The sequence below is a fragment of the Lemur catta genome, chromosome 15 (assembly GCF_020740605.2).
Source record: "Lemur catta isolate mLemCat1 chromosome 15, mLemCat1.pri, whole genome shotgun sequence".
In the NCBI taxonomy this organism is placed as follows: Eukaryota; Metazoa; Chordata; class Mammalia; order Primates; family Lemuridae; genus Lemur; species Lemur catta.
Window position 1 is genome coordinate 50,364,545 of NC_059142.1, and position 16,213 is coordinate 50,380,757.

At 49.8% G+C, this 16,213-nt stretch overlaps 1 protein-coding gene across 4 annotated transcripts in view; it reads right to left on the reverse strand.

The window, feature by feature from the left end:
* Positions 1 to 16,213, reverse strand: part of SLC39A11 (solute carrier family 39 member 11) — a 356,160-nt gene that overhangs the window by 41,462 nt on the left and 298,485 nt on the right. For all 4 annotated transcript variants that reach the window (XM_045525211.1, XM_045525212.1, XM_045525210.1 and 1 more), the window contains exon 7: positions 12,563 to 12,632. In XM_045525211.1, coding sequence (XP_045381167.1) covers positions 12,563 to 12,632 — 70 coding nt within the window. The remainder of the gene's footprint in view (positions 1 to 12,562; positions 12,633 to 16,213) is intronic.

Consider the following 16,213-nt stretch of genomic DNA (forward strand, 5'->3'; position numbering starts at 1 on the left):
CTTTCTTACGACAGTTTAATAGCTCCCATGCGGGGGACGGCCCTGACTCTCCCATGGGCGTCTGCAGGCGGCCTCAGAGGAAGGGAGAGAAAGGCCGGGCCTTTCCCCAGCGTGGTCCAGACCCAACTGAGAGAGACTTGGGGGCGGGGAGCAAAACCCCAAATTTTAACCCCCTCCTGCTGAAAAAAAGCTACCAAAGGGGTGTGGAACACAAACTGCATATGCACAGAGAAGAACATGGACTAGGCGTGGCCTCGGGGTTTGTGTCAACTGTGAGAGGGAGTGGAGAGAGCTAAGGAGGGACTGTTACTCTCACAGTCCTGGAGGACAGATGTCAAAACCAAGGTGTGGAAGGGGCGATACTCCCCCCAAACCCCCAGGGGAGTTTGTGTCCTTGGCTCTCCTGGCTTCTGGCAGCTCCTGGCAATATGTGGCATTCCGTGGTTTGTAGATGCATCACTCTGGTCTCTGCCTCTCCTGTCACGTGGCTGTCTTCCTTCCATTCTCTGTCACCACGGGGCATTATCCCGTGTGTGTGTGTGTGTGTGTGTGTGTGTGTGTGTGTGTGTCTCCCCTCCTTGTCTTATAAGGGCACAAGCATGTTGGATTTGGGGCCCACCTAATCCAGTATAAGCTGATCTTAACAAATAGTATCTGCAAAGACCCTACTGCCAAATAAGGTTACATTCACAGGTGCCAGGAGTTAGAACCTCCATGTACCTTTCTGGGGTGCAGGATTCCTCTAGAACTCCTTACTCTGGAACTTACGGGACAGGAAACCCTTGCTCGATACCTCCGTCCTCCCCGAGGACACTGTGCATTGCTCTCCAGCACTGACTGAGGCCGAGTCAGGACATGAAGGCCACCAGATTGTCTCAGTGCCACCTCTCTGGAGTCCTCCCTTCCCCGGGCATCTCACCGCACGGAGGTGTCCGGCAAGGGTGTCTGTTCTTCCCTCTGCAACAAACATCTGGATCGATGCTGAAAAGCCTCTTTAACATAAATATTTGCCTCCAGTAAGGCTGGCTAGAAAATCTTTGTCTCTTGCCAAGGGATTTTTATACATGCTTCCGTTTTCCAAACACCAAAGGAGATGTGATTTTAAAGGCGCATCTAACAATCGAATCAGAGCTTCTACTGCCCGTGTTCCAAGTACTCACAATGGGAGAGCAGACATTGCTCGCAGCTTTAGTTGATTGAATCAGAACTTCTGTGGCTTATTTTTTTTTTTTTTTTACAACTAAGCTGACCTCATCTCCCTCACACTCTGGGGGACAGTTTTTACCTTCCTGGTCACGGCAGGCACGTCACTTGGGAGGCAGAAGAGTACAGTAGAAGAGGCACAGGCTCTGGAGCCAGCTGCACGGGCTCAGGTCCCACCTCTGTCCCTTACCCGCTATGTGCCCTCGGCACACCCTGCATCTGTGAAACGGGGATTGTAATGTCTCCGTCCTGGGGGGCTTTAAGGCTTTGATAATGCACGTGAATGCCAACGAGCAGGGGTCTCCGCGTGGCGGGCACACAGCACACGTCAGCTTTCTGACTGTTCCGTGACTGCCAGCAGAGGGGGTAAATTCCCAGGCTTCTGAATCAGATGGACGCAGGTTAAATCCTAAATCTGCGCCTTGCAGGAAGAATGGCCTCTGAGAAGTTTCCCAGCCTGTGGAGGCCCTGCAGCTACCTGTCCACACTGGGACCGCAGTGAGGACTGCATGATGCATGTGAACAGCCCCTCGGTGGCACACGTCCCTGGGAGCTGCCTTTCCACCAAGCAAAACGTTTTCAAGTGCAGAGCCCCTCCCTCCCCGGAACTAAGCCACACCTGCAGCTCCCTTGGAGGTACCCAGAGCGCCCTTAACGGGCTGCCCTGGGAGACAGAACTGCTTTCTTCCCTGAGCTGCTTGTCACAAGCTGCTGGGGAGAACGGACAGGGCGGTAACGGGAACAGAGGAGAGAGGAGCAGCATGTGTCACCTCCAGTGCCCAGGGAAGCCACAACGAGACCACACTGCCGTTCTCAAAGAGCTTTGCGGGCCGGTCCCTCCCCTCCAGCCTGCTCCAGGCTAACAGAGCGGACGTTGTGCCGACTCGGCTCCCAGTGCCAAGATGTCCAACCCCTGTCGCCAGGGACTTGGGTGGGGGTGGCTGGGGGTGGCTGGGGGTGGCGGGGGTGGGGGAGGAAGGGGCTGCTGCATAAAGGGCGCCTTGTGCGGCTCCTGGGGGGGACGCTGCTGCTCAGCAGACGGGGGAGCACGGCACGGCCACCTCCCTCCGCGCTCTGAGAGGGTGACTTGTGTGGGTGGATCGGAGGGGCTCTCGAGTGACTCCAGGGAGTTGCGGGAGCAGAAGGGAAGCAGCTCATGTTGTCTGCAGGGGCTGCCTTGTCATGAAGTCTCCTGCAGGATTCCAAGCAGGCCACTCACGCCCCAGTGCAGAGCCGGCCTTGCACAGCCTGGTCCTGGGTCCCACGAAGAGAACAGAGGTGGCCCAGGCTCCGCTCTCTGTGAGGACACGCAGGATAGAGAGGAGCACACCCCAAACAACGAAGGCTAAGGACACTGACTGCCAAGACTCGACAGCAACACCAGCCCGGGAGGGTCGCAGGGGAAAGAGAGGAAAGGATGAACCAGCCAGTATCCGGCACGGAGCCCGAGAAACACGACAGCAGAAGCAACGTGCGAGCGGAGCAGCCTTACACGCCCAGACCCCTGTGCCTGGACCTGGGCTCCCTGCAGACAATTCTGGGTGGGCGGCGGTGGGGGGGGGGGAGCTCCTGTCCTGCAACCTGGGCAGGAACAGAAGGGGCCTGGCCGACTACCTGCAGTACCTGAGACGGGTGGGCCAGGATGCAAACACAGTAAGCTAGATCAGGGACTTTCTGCCAAGTGTGGGGGTGGGGTGGAGTATGGTAGGGGGAAGGGCGGTATCTATTCCATCCAGAGTATGCACTTAGGATTGTGTTACAAAAGCTTCAACTGCTTAATACTTAAGACCACTAACAGCCCATTGATCCTATCATTTCAAGTGTATTTTCCCAGTTGCAGTGTATACAATAGCTGTCCTAAGTTATCTTTCTCCAAAAAGATGGATCCTGTGCTGAGTAAATCTTTGTGAGTTGAATGGAAGGACGGATGGACAGACTATCAACTGACTTGCTGACCAGCTACCTGAGATCCTCCGTGTGACCCTGTTTAATCTTGGTGTGGCTTCGCCCATGCACCTGCCAGGCTTTTCTGGCCCCCTTCTTCACTTCCCAGGACTGATCGAATAATTACAGTTATTTTAACACAAAGTCATTAGAGAAGTAAACATGTCACTCCCCCAAGTGACAAAAAGAAAAAGTGAATTGATTTTTGGCTGTTGTGAAGTCAGGACTCTTCTCACCTCGCTGATCCTCTAGCAGGGCAAACACCAAAGGCTTAGAGTGGCTTCCTGCTCCTCAATGGGCCCATCTCACATTCCCCCCCACCGTGTAGATTCACATAAAAGCTGCATTTTTATTCCTGACACAGGCGGAATACAGTGATGATGCATCTTTTAAGTGCTAAATTGAATGGGGCGGGTGAAACATCAGGGTCAAATAGCTGGAACATAAAGATGCTGCTATTAGGAAATTGCACAGAGCCTGTTTATAGACTTATATACACACACATATGTCCCTCAACTTTTGTAGGGGCGACTTCTGTGTGAGCCTAACATGGATGGGGACAGCAGCACAGACTGCCTTTGCCCAGCGCTACCTTTTCCTTTCGTACCCTGCCTAGCGATCTATGATGTCGTGCCGCCGCATGGTGGCGCCGTCTGCCCACCACCGCCTGCCTGCCAGCACTTTCCAATTCCACCGCAGTGTCTGGAACTCAAGGTAGGGCCATCGGTGTGTGGGAGGACGAGAAAGGAAAATTTAAGAGGAGGAGCTGCCAACAGATTACTCTAGAATTCCAGACAAGGTAGTGTGATGGGTTCAAGAGAAGGGCTTGCTCAGATAAAATAGAGAGCACAATGTGTGACTGCAGACAAAGCAAAGCACAAGAATTTACATCCAATTCTGCTGAAGTGACGGGAGGGTGCAGAGGGGGCGTGACTCTGCTGAGAAGGGGTGGGAGCGCTGGAGTCAAGGGGTGAAAAAGCGTTTCCTCCCGGGCACCTTCCTGTCCTCATGCCGGGTCACCACTTCTCAGGCTAAAGGCTTCTCTCCTGGGAGACCAGGCTGGGAAATGGTGAGACTCGATTCGGTAGGCAGGGAGGAGATGGAGACCAGCGAGCTTGAGGAAGGGAGGGTCTCCCTGGAATGTTCCAGAAGTCTGGGAGCCTTCGCCCAAGGCAGATCTAGGCACTGCGAGAGCAGCTGTGCGGATGCTTGCTGGGAGACAGCTGTGGCAGCTTGCTTGTTAAAAGATGCTCAAGTGAAATACAATTAAAAAGTCTGCGTTAGATCCCTTGTAAGTATGTTTCCAAGAATTTACTGGAACAAAAGCAGAGGGACTACTTGGACACACACACACACACATCTTATACATACAGACAGACTCGTCACCTGGCTAATGCTGATTAATGACCAGGAAAATATATCAATTGCCATGTTTGCCTCTAAATAAATGGTTGCTTAGTTAATTAACGGCTGCTGACTTAAATCTCTGTTAATATAGCAACATATATATTGTTTTTGTAAGCCAGGGGAAAGGATTTATGATTTATATGATTTATGATCTTTTACTCAGGAAAACATACACCTTAAAGTTGGTTTTGATCCTCCATGTGTAATGTAATGAGCTATACTACGTCCAACTGTAGGCTGATTGACCAGGCATCCTTTACCAAGTGTCTGGGTTGGGGTTAGCATCGGCTGGTTGAGGCACTCAGTTGAGGAGTCCGGTGGTATCTTGGGGATGTGCCTTGGGGGTTACCCACACAACCCCGTGAAGTCTGCAGCCAGTCCCTTCCGCTGTGCACGGCCTGCACCTGTCGGTCAAGGTGCACTTGTGGACCACGAATGTCTCTCGATGTGTGCTTCCTCAAAGCTTAAAACAGGACGTGGCAGGTGAAGCAGAATGTTTAAGCATAAATAAAATGACACTGCTCTCCCTGCTGGCTTGAGTGATGGCTGCCACTGAGTTAAGTAAGAGCTTAAGGCATGTCTCCTCCTCTCCAAAGAACACGTTCTTTGGAGGTAATGATACTTCGGAAAGGAAAACTGCTTAAACATCAAACTCTTCAAGGCCACATACAGTATGAAGAATTTCTTTGTGGTCGAAACAAAAAGAAATTGCTGCGGGACCAGGTCAGAAATAAAGCTGTTTATCTTGAACTACAGGCTGCCCCTGGGGGGCTGAGAGTCTCCCTACTCCAGGGGACACGGACCTCTGAGTGAACACCTTGATGCAGGCTGACCCAGTGAGGCAGGGAGGTAGCCGGCACAGACGTGGCTGGGGCTGCTGAGGGTGAGGAAGTGCGGGCATCGGGACACCAGGTGGCAGCAGCCACACACACATCATGGTGGGGATGCCAGGTCAGAAGCTCCTGAAGTGGGAACTGAAGACAGAGCCTTCTTGGAATATTTACGGCTACCTTTTTTTTTTTTCTCTTTTCTCGTGGGTGGCTATGCTGCCGGAGGTGAGAGAAAAGAACCTCCTGCTTCAAGATGCATCATAAACAGGCGCGAGCAAGAGGTGGCAAAAAAGACAGCTGGCCTCACTGTTTAATGATGCATCTGGGGGGAACCAGGACTGTGCCCACTCAACGAGGGGTCTACAAACGAACTGCAGATAGTAAATGCGTTCAGCTTAACCGATAGTAAACATTTCCAGCTTTTCAGCCTTAAGATTTCTGTGGCAATTACTCATTTCAGCCATCCTAGCACCTGTGTTCCAATAAAATTTCACTTAGAGAAAACAGGTGTTGGGCCGAGTCTCGCCCGTGGCCCACAGTCATTTGCCAGCCCCTATCCTGAATGAGCAGGAAACTATCTGGCTCCGTTAGCTGGGTCCACACAGACCCCAGGCATGTGCCGTGTTACACCTCTCCTCGTCCGTGTAAAGCCATCCCTTGTCCCTGTTCAGCCCCCTCCACGGCACCACAGAATCAACCTGTCTCCTTGTCACCAGAGCTCCAATTCTCCCTCCTCCCCTCCACACACAAAACTCAGTGTGCCACACCTGAAGCTCTTCCCTGGATCAGCCCCTCCTCACTCCCATCCATAGCACAACGACATCCTGCATCTTCTTCACAGCTGCCAAAACACACAGCGGGGGGTGTCAGGCCACGGTTTGCTCCACTGATGAACTCTTCACACTGGTCTGTCCACCCTCGCTCTCTCCTCCACCAAATCATTTCACCTTAGCCTGACTCACGTTTAAATCGCCTCTCGGGGTGTCACTCCCGCATCGGAACCCAGCATAGCTGCCAGCCTCTTGCTGAGTAATGCATTTGCTCTTCAGCCTGCCCCAAACGAACCCTTCACACTTACCTTCCCTGACGCACCTGCGAGTTCTATCTCAGCCACGTCTGTCTATCTGCTGGCCCTGAAACCACCTGGGGCCCTACCGAGGCATTTGCTCACAGCGTGACCTGCCCTATCTGTCCCACGCACCTGATGAAACACAGCCCCCTCTACGAAGTGCCTCCAACACGAGCAAAAAGCATGCCCATCTTCTGCTGGTTTCTTAGGTGGTCTGGTTTGGATCCGGGGCTTGGAGCTTTCTTTCTCTGTGTTAATCTTACGCCGCCTACAGGCTTAATTTCCCACTAACAAATTATCGTGGCTATCTTTTCTGCTATTGATTTTCAATTATGTCATGTTGAGGTCAGACAATGTGGTCTGAATGGTATTGATCCTGGGGTATTGACTCTTTCTCTGTGGCACAACACTCTAATCAATTTTGGGAAACATGTACACATGGCCTTTTACAGTGTAAATTTTCCAATTCCTGGGCTGGGGGGTTCTCTAGATGTCCACTGTCTGCATTTTGTTCACTTTTTATCTGTGTCATCTTTAAGCATCAGGGACATTATACTCCCCCAGCATGAGTGTGGTTTTGCCTGCTTCTCCGCAACTCTGACAATTTTTCCTTAGAAGAGTCTGAGGCTCCTGTCACCAGGTGCAAATGCAGGGTCATGATGTCATGCTGGCGCACTGCTGCCCTGTTCCTTAAGCAGTAACCTTTACCCCTTATACGGCTTCCGGCCTTAAAGCCTGTTTTGTCTGATACTAAAGTTATAATACCTGTTTGTGTTTGATTAGCATTTGCCTTGCATCTCTTTTCATTCCTTGGTTTTCAACTTTTCCATGTCATCTTTTAGGTGCACCACTTGTTAATCTCTTAGGACTGCAATCTTAAAAACCAAAACATCTCTCTTTTAAAAGATGAATTCAATCATCTGATGGCTGAATTATTCCACCTGGTTTCTGCATCTCTCTCCCCAGTGTTTTTCATTCATTCATTCAAGCTACAGCCCAAGGGCCCACTGCCTGTTTCTGGAAATGAACTTTTACTGGAGCACAGCCACACCCACTTGTTTTATGTACTGTCTGCAGCCACCTTGGCACTTCCACGACAGTCGAGTAGTTGTGCCAGAGATCACATGGCCCACAGGCCATCTGGAACTTTAAGAGAAAGTCTGCCAGCTTCTACTCAAGAATGACAGGTACTGTTTTCTCGGCACTTTGACGGTAGCATTCCCTTATCTTCTATTAGAGCCGCGAAGTCTTCTGTTGTTTTGTCATTTCTGGGTGGAGACCCTCTCTTCCTCTGGTGTCTTTGCAGATTCCCTCAGTTGGGTGCTCTGCAGGAAGCCACAGCTGCGTGGTGACCTGACTGTATTAATGGGCTTGATCACGCGCCAATCGGATCTGAAGACTCATGGCTCTTCCCGTTTCTGCAAAATTCTCATCCATTACCCTTTAAAATCACCTTCATCTTTCCTGTTCTCTCCTTTGGTGATTTCCAGTAGACAACATTAAAAATTTCATTCTATTTTTATCATGTCTCTTAATTTATCTTTCATAGTTTCAATCTCGTTACTGCTCTATGATGCATTCTGGGTGATTTCCTCAGATCAATCATCCACTTCATTAATTCTACCTTCATTTGTATCCAGCCACTTAAATATTCCCCTGAGTTTTCATTTTAATGCCTATATTTTTCATTTTTAAAGTTCTACTTGGTTCTTTTTTCAAATCTGCCTGTTCTTTTGCAAAACTACTATGTTTTATTATTACAAATTTATCCCTCATTACAAAGTATTCTCATTTTTACAGCCTCATGTGGTTTTTTAAAAAATAAACTTTTTATTTAAGATGAGCTTTAGGCATACAGAAAAGTTCAAAGATCATTCAGAAAGTTCCTGTATACCCTTGCACCCAGTTTCCCTACTGTCAACATCTTACATATGACAGTGTATTTGCCACAACTAAGGAATCGATATTGGTGCCTTACTTTTATCTACACTCTACAATGTATTCAGATTTCACCAGTTTTTCCCTGATGTCCCTTTTCTAGGCCAGGATCCCATTTAGGACAGCACCTTATACTTAGTCTCCTCTGGGCTGAGTTTTAGACTTTACTTGTTTTTGACGACCTTGATAGTTTTGAGGAGAGCTGGTCGGATATTCTGTCCCTCAATTTGGGCTTGTCTGATGTATTTCTCATACAATTTTATTATCCCTAGTTTTGTAGGTGCTATCTTTCCTAAGTGGTGGGGGTTTTTCCCTATGTGGTTTGTCTTTATTTTATTTTCTATTTTACTGCAAGCTTATCTGTACTGACGAGTCCCCCGCTTTGCCCCCGGGCATCTGGTGCCTGGTTAGTGGAAGAATTAGGGCTTATGTAGGCAAGACCTTTATGTTTGCAAATGATTTCTATTACCCTAAATCAGTTTTTATTTAGGGTTAATTTATTTATTTGGGGTTTCTCATACAAGTAGAGTGTATAAATTAGTACCCTACACCCTGTGTGATGCAGGTCTAGGATTTTGGTATCTTGCAGATAATTTACCCTATATTTCATCTCTCCATCCAAGATCCTGGAGAGAGGAGAAGTTCCATGTGCAAGTTCCTGGACCAGTGGGTGGAGTTTTATAGCCTCTTTTATAGACAGGCAACACCCACAAGCCCTGGCATTGAGGCAGGGGCTGTCCTAGTTCCCTGACATCAGTGGGCAAGGTCATGGGCATGAAGCCCCTCTCTCAGTCCTTTGGACCTCTGTCAGGACCTGAAAGCGCTCACCACACTGTCTTTGGCCCCTCCCTTTACTTCTAGCACCTGACGTTTCTTTCTCCTGCTTAGTCCTTGGCCGTGTGCTAAGAGCCATTTCTACTCCTTTGTTTGTGGTGGGACATCACGTCAGCTGAGTGCACCATGTTACTGGAAGTATTGTGACAACTGTTTAGCTTCTTACAAGAGTAGTGTCACACAAATTGTGTTTTCTGCAGGGACTAGCGCAGTGTGGGGCGCCTAGCAACAGTCACTGAAGAGTGAGCGCGTGAATGCGTGACGGAGCTCAGGACGGCTCAGGAGAGAGCTGAGCACCTGCAGCCGCGGCAGAGACATCTTCACAGAGGACCGAGTCTGGGACATTCCGAGCAGGCAGGGAGCAGGCGCGAGAGCCCTCTGCCTGGTGCTCCCAGCCACGGGGGTCCCAGCTGCACGCTGCCTTAGTCAGTCCTGGGGACAACACGGTTTCACCGGCGGCTCACCTCACAGCGCTGCCTGTTCACTTTCTGATTCTACTTTAGTCATCGTACAGCGTGACTGCCTTCTCTCCCCTCCCGAAAGAGGAGCCTGAGAATGAGTGTGGGTGGATTTAACACCAATTCATCGAGCGCGTTTCATCCTGGAGTTGCAGATGGGAATCCAAGGCGGGGTGCAGCCTCGGCCCGAGGACGCCACCGCAGGCCCCCTTCCTGTGTCCGCAGGGCTGCCTCTCCGGACCCGACGCGCAAGCACAGACACTGGTTCAGAAGCCCCAGCATGATGGGACAACCAGAAGGCACATCCCTTGGTCTCCTTGTGTAAACTGGCACCACGCTGGCCCCAGCCTGTTGCAGGCTGGGCATCTACAGCTTGTAGCGTTGTAGGCTCTGCCTGTCCTGCCTACAATTCATTAAGCGCCTTTCCCTCGCAGGCACCTGGGTGGGCAGTTCTCACTTTCCACTACCCTCCAGTCCCTATGCTCCCATGAAACCCATTCTGTAGCAGGAGCTAAGGTAGAGAAAGCCAACGAGCCCTGCCCGGGGGATATTCTGCATTTTATCACCCAAGAGGAAGACCCCAGGCATTTGGAAAAGATGACACAAACCTCGAACTCTATGTGGATTTCTAAGTGGGGAGAATGGGCGGAAGGGGTCTGTGGCGTGCACTGCAGAAACCCCTCACCCCACAACACTCTGCGGATGCAGTAGCCACGGTAGCAGAGCTCCATTGACTCTGTCCCACAGGCTGTGACATTGGTGGATGGGCTGCAGGGGCATGAGAAGCCCCCAGGGACGCTTGTGCAGCAGAGGGTCTTGTGAGGCTGCAAACACTGATACCTGCTGCCTCAATCCAACCCCAATTAGAGGATCCCATCGAGGGCTTATATAACTCAGAATCTGTTCGGGGAAAGGAGGAGCTGGGTTGGAAATATTGTTGCTCCACTTGCTTCAGAAATATTTATAAAGATTGGCAGAAAGTGCAGGTGACAGAATAGAGGGACATTGGAGTTGACATCGTGATGTCACAGGGATGTAGTGCCACCAGACGAAGAGCCTGGCCTGTGAGTACAACGCCTGGGGCACGGCTGTCACTTGCCAGGCACAGGCCTTCTGCAGCATGCGCGGTCCCCTGTGCCCCGGGAAGACCTGGCTTTGACTGTTTATAAGGTCAGCCCCGCGGGGCTCCTCGGCCCCATGGATACCGTGCGACTCTGAAGTTTCTCACGGTCTAATGAAGTCAAGATTTAAACGGCTGTGCCAGGGGACAGAGAGCCACATGTCCCCACCCCAGGCCCTGGGCTGCAGGGCGCTGTGAGTCATAATTAGCCCTTGTTTTTGGTGACATTTCTTACATTCTAAAGGCCCTTCCACAGGCATCGTTTTAATGAATGACACGAGAGACAGAGTGAGGAAATGACTTGGGAGTCTGAGAGGCAGAAGAAGTCGAGAGCAGGAAAAATTTCAACCTAGAATGTGCTAAGCCCACACACATGTTCTGGGCCTCACGAAACGGACACATCTCTTAACATGTAGCCTTAGAATTCACTGACAGCAATGACCACGTTTAACATGCAGGGGCTCCACGTCAGGGGGGGAAAGAGATGCAAGGAGGTGACCTGAACGCAGTCCTCATGGGGCACAAGGAAGCCCCATGACAGCTGAGTAACCGGGAAAGATGAAAAAGGGGTTACATGAGAAATTAGTTTCTGACAGCCATGGCTAGTGGGCACAGAGCTGATCGCCAAAGGACATGGGGCCATTTCCTTGCGAGAGAATATTTGGGGATTGCACAGACTGGAGGCCGTGGAATGAGCTGGGTGCAGGGGTGAGAAACCAGTGGTCTTGGAGACATCTGATCTGAGTTATGTTTTTAAGTAATTGTACATTCAAGCACCTGCAGACAGCACACCTGCCATTTGAAGTTCACCTCAGTCCTCACCATTTCTAGCTGTCCTCACCCGATTGTCCCCACTCGTCTTTCTTACCTCTTAGTCCCCCGAGGGCACTTGCGTCTGCCGCCCTTGGACGCAAGGCCCCACGCTGAGGCTGCAGTGTTCGTGGCGGACCACGTAGACCTTGCCTCTGTGATGTCCACAGGACACCAGGTGAGCCCAGCCTGTCACCTTGTCTAGCCCCTCTTTAATTCAAGGGAAGGGGAAGGGAAGAAGAACTTGCAAGGCCCGGTGACTGTCTATGGAAGGTGAGGGACAATGAGGCGTTGAGGGTGACAGTGGGTTTGGCTTGGTCGACTGGGTGTGGGGGTGGCAGGGAACCCCGAAGAGGGGCAGGTTGTACAGGACAGCAGATGAGACACAGGCTTGACTCTGGAAACGCGGGGGGAGGGGAGCCTCCCGGAAGGCAGCCAGACCTGCCCAGGAGGAACATCCAGGCCGGAGCTCGACGTGGGCGACACCAGCAAATCGGTGGAAGATAAAGTCACGGGCACGGGGAAAGTGGCGCAGGGAGAGCGCAGCGAGTGGGAAGAAAGGACGCTCTAGAGACAGATCCCGGGAACACGAACATTTGAGAAACGGCTGTGGGCAGGAAGGCCACCACCAAAGAGCCTTCCAGAGCAGACAGAAAGAGGGGGGAAACCAGGAGAGCCCAGTGTCAAGAAAGAGCGTCAACTGCTGCCCTTACTATACTTTTTTGTCTTTAGTCTTTATACATTTAAAGTGCTCAGGGCACAGCATGCCATTATATCCGTGTTTTGTTTTCAGAATGGCCACCCACTCGACAGCTGGTCTGGAAGACCCGGCGCACCCCTGCGTCTCTGACCGAGCACCTCTCTCGGCATGAGCTTCACCTGCCCGTGCGGCCGGCAGCAGTCCCGCCCGCGGAGCCACTGGGGGCAGAGCCACCCGGTGCCGGCTTACCTGGCACTCTCAAAGGTAGCAGATGCCGTCTTTTCTATAGCCCCGAATCCGACTCCAACAGCAAGACCCTCTGAAACAGACATAAAAAAAGCACAAGGGGTTAGGAATAACCTCTCAATAAGGAACGTCGCCGTCACTGTCACTGCATCAGGTAAAACTACATCAGGCTCCTTGTCACAGAAAATTCAACTTGACAGGAGCTTAAACACGTCACATTAACCCCACAGGGCCAGACCGAGCCGCTGCCTGTGTTTATAAGGCCTGCAAGCTAGGAATGACTTTTGCATTTTTTAAATACATAATCATCAAAGAAGGAATATTTCATGACACATGAAAAGCATATAAAATTCAAATTTTAGTGTCTGTAAATAAAGTTTTACTGGCACATAGCCACAGTCATTGGCTGACAAGTTGTTTATTGCTGGTTTCATGCTACATTAGCAGAGCTGAGTAGTTATGACAGAGACTGAATGGCCTGAAAACCTAAAATATTTACTGTCTGGCTCTTTCCAGAGTTTGATGAGCCCTGGCCTAAACACACCGGGTTTATATTTATTACCTTGGTACAGAAGCTCAGTGACGTCACTGCAGACCCAGGCTTCAGGTTTTTCACCTTGTCATCCTCACCAACTAGGTCCTTATAGTTGCAAAGTGACGGTGCCACCTCCAGGCATTTCACCTATGTCCCATGTAAGAAGAGAGCAGAAAGGCAAAAGCAAGCCTTTCTTTATCGAGCCTCTGTCTCATTCCTCCGGAAGGGACACCTCTCCTGGCAGACTTCCTCATACCTCCTCGGCCAGGACGGGAGGAAGTGCCCAACCCTGGACTGATCCTGGCCCCAGGCCCAGAACTCTGAGACTCCAAGACAAGTTCAGGCCGGTCTCAAACTCTCCCCTGGGCTGGGAAGAGCCCACCCTGCCTGCTCTTCCCTTAGACCAAGGGGTCTCTATATGCCACCAGAATAAATTGGGGTCAGGAGGAAAGGAGGCGGCGTGGCAGAATCACCACCGTCACACATATTTGGATGCCTGCTCTTTGAAGATCATCCTGGCTCTCAGAGGAACCACCCTCGGTCCAATGGTGGAGACTGGGACAGTCTGCTCCGAAGGCGTGGCCAGAGTCCAGCCTGCAGCGTGGGGAAGGACAGGACGATTCTCAAGTCCTTCCCAGGGGCGCTCACAGACTCGCCGAGTTCGCCAACGGCAACACCCTGCCTGGGCTCAGATGTGGAAGGGTGAGGCTGGTCTGTCAGTATCTGAGGGGGCAGTAAGGGCCACCAAAGAGTTATGACAGGGACTGAGTGGCCTGAAAACCTAAAATATTTACTGTCTGGCTCTTTCCAGAGCTTGATGCCACTGACCCAGTGGCCACAGACCAAAAGCCGGGACGCACAGCATTACGACACTTCCTGACATCTATAGGGGAGTCCTACGATTCCCCTCTCACCATCTAGGAAGGAGATTTGCTAAATAACCAATACTGGTCAGAAGCAAAGCCAAGGGCTTTTGAGGCCAAAGGAGAACTTTTTTTATGAACAGAGAAGAGGTCAAAATCTACCGAGAGGGGCTTGTCTTCTTTCAGGAAGAAAGAAGACACTGTTACTGTCTCCTGGACTCAGTATTATTCATACAACCCCAATGTCCTTGGCCCTCTCCAACTACACAGGACATGAGACAGTGACCCTTGAACAATGCAGGGTTAGGGGTACCAACCCCCTGTGCAGTTGAAAATCCGTGTATAACTTTTGATTCCTCCTAAAACTTTACTAATAGCCTATGTTAACCAGAAGCCTTACAGATAACAAAGTCAATGAATACACACTGTATGTGTTATACGTACTATATTATTATAGTCTGTATTCTTACAATAAAGTACACTGGAGAGAAGAATATGTTATTAAGAAAATAAGGAAGAGAAAATATATTTACAGTACTGTATTTATTGAATATTTATTCAATGCATTTCAAAAAAACTATCAGCTTACATCACCTGTTTACAAGATGAATCACCTATCTGAAACGATTTCAGCTGCAGACCTCAACCTATGGTATACATCAAGCAATTCAAGTTTTTCTCGTAATGTCATGAACTCTCTCTGTTTCTTGGGAAGTACTTCCAGCGTCACTAGGGGTGCATCCTATGGATGCTATGTTATTCAAGGTGAATGGTGCCGCACTAAACATGATGATGAAAAATATGCGAGATCGCTTTTTACTACTATACGCTATCTGGAGAGATGAGCTGCTCACACTGAGTGTCACATGACATTTTAAGCAGCTACTCCAACCCTTGAGCTCACTGCAATAGCAACAGGAGGTGGCTATGGAATTATTACAGTAGTACAGCATGGACCACAGTTAACTTTGCAGTTATGATTTAATACTGTATCTTCACGTTTGTTTACATTGCTCTCAACTTCGAATGGCGAATGGCGCCTTGTACAGTCTGTGTATACACAAGTTTAGATAAATTTTAACTTTTAATAATAGATTTGTATACATGTTGTAGTAGCAAGTGATAAAATAAAATAGTATTCTAAACATATTTTATGTATTCATGACACTTTTTGTAATTTTTCCATATTTCTAGGCTCCATGATTTGTAAGTTTTGTTCAGATTGTTCTAAATCTCCAAAAAATTTTCCAATATATTTATTGGAAAAAAATCTGCACATAAGTGGACCCGTGCAGTTCACACCAGTGTTGTTCAAGGGGCAGCTGCATTTTTAAGGCATTTGATGTTAATTTGTCATAAAGGCCGTACATCAACTGAGTCTTCATTAATCAAGTCTTTCCTCTAAAATGACTCTAGGTTCCAGATTGGGCCTTGTATTCGAGATCCTAGGCTCTCTGTGGTTCTTTCCCTTGGGAAATGAGGGACTGGTGGCCCTTTCTCTAGGGTATAAGACCTAGTGCTACATGAACCATAGGTGGGAACTGTCACCTCCAGTCTATAGATCGGGGAGGGAAGGTGACAGGGAACTAGCCTGAGAGACCCAGGTGGGTTCTGATTCTGTGGTCCAGGGTCTTTGTATCTCTACAGTTGCTTGTTTTTCTCCTTCTCTTTGATAAATTTCCTCCAAGAGTGGATACTATGGAAGCCACAACTCCAGGGAGGGTTTGTAAATATGTCCCATATTTTAAGCTTTAGTCCAATGCATCCAACACCATCAAAAACGGTTAGGTGAGAAAGAATATCTATGTGAGATGCCTTATAGAGAGCTGAATTGCAAGACAGGCTGCGATGGATGTCTAAGGGTTTTAGGCTTTTCCATCAGGGAGGAGACAGCCTCTTTTTGTGCAGCCCCTGAATCTCAGGAGCTGCCCATAGTCATGAGAATATAAAGTCAGAGGATGTCCAAGCCGCTGCTACCTGGCCAGTCTCCTGCCTTTGAGGAATCCAGTGTTTACAAACCTGTTGTTCTCAACCTTGTTTTGCACGAACATGGCCGGGACCACAATCCACTGCCAGCAGTAGCACTGGGTCTCTGGGACACAGATCTTCACCAGGGACCCCTGGCCCACTAGGGAGGGCTGTCAAAGGCTGGGGAAGGACTTAGGGCATTTTGTGACACCAGAACGGCATATCCTTCCCTTTGAAAAAATTCACTTTTTTAAGCCATAAACAACAGCTGTTTGGCTCTTCTGTTAA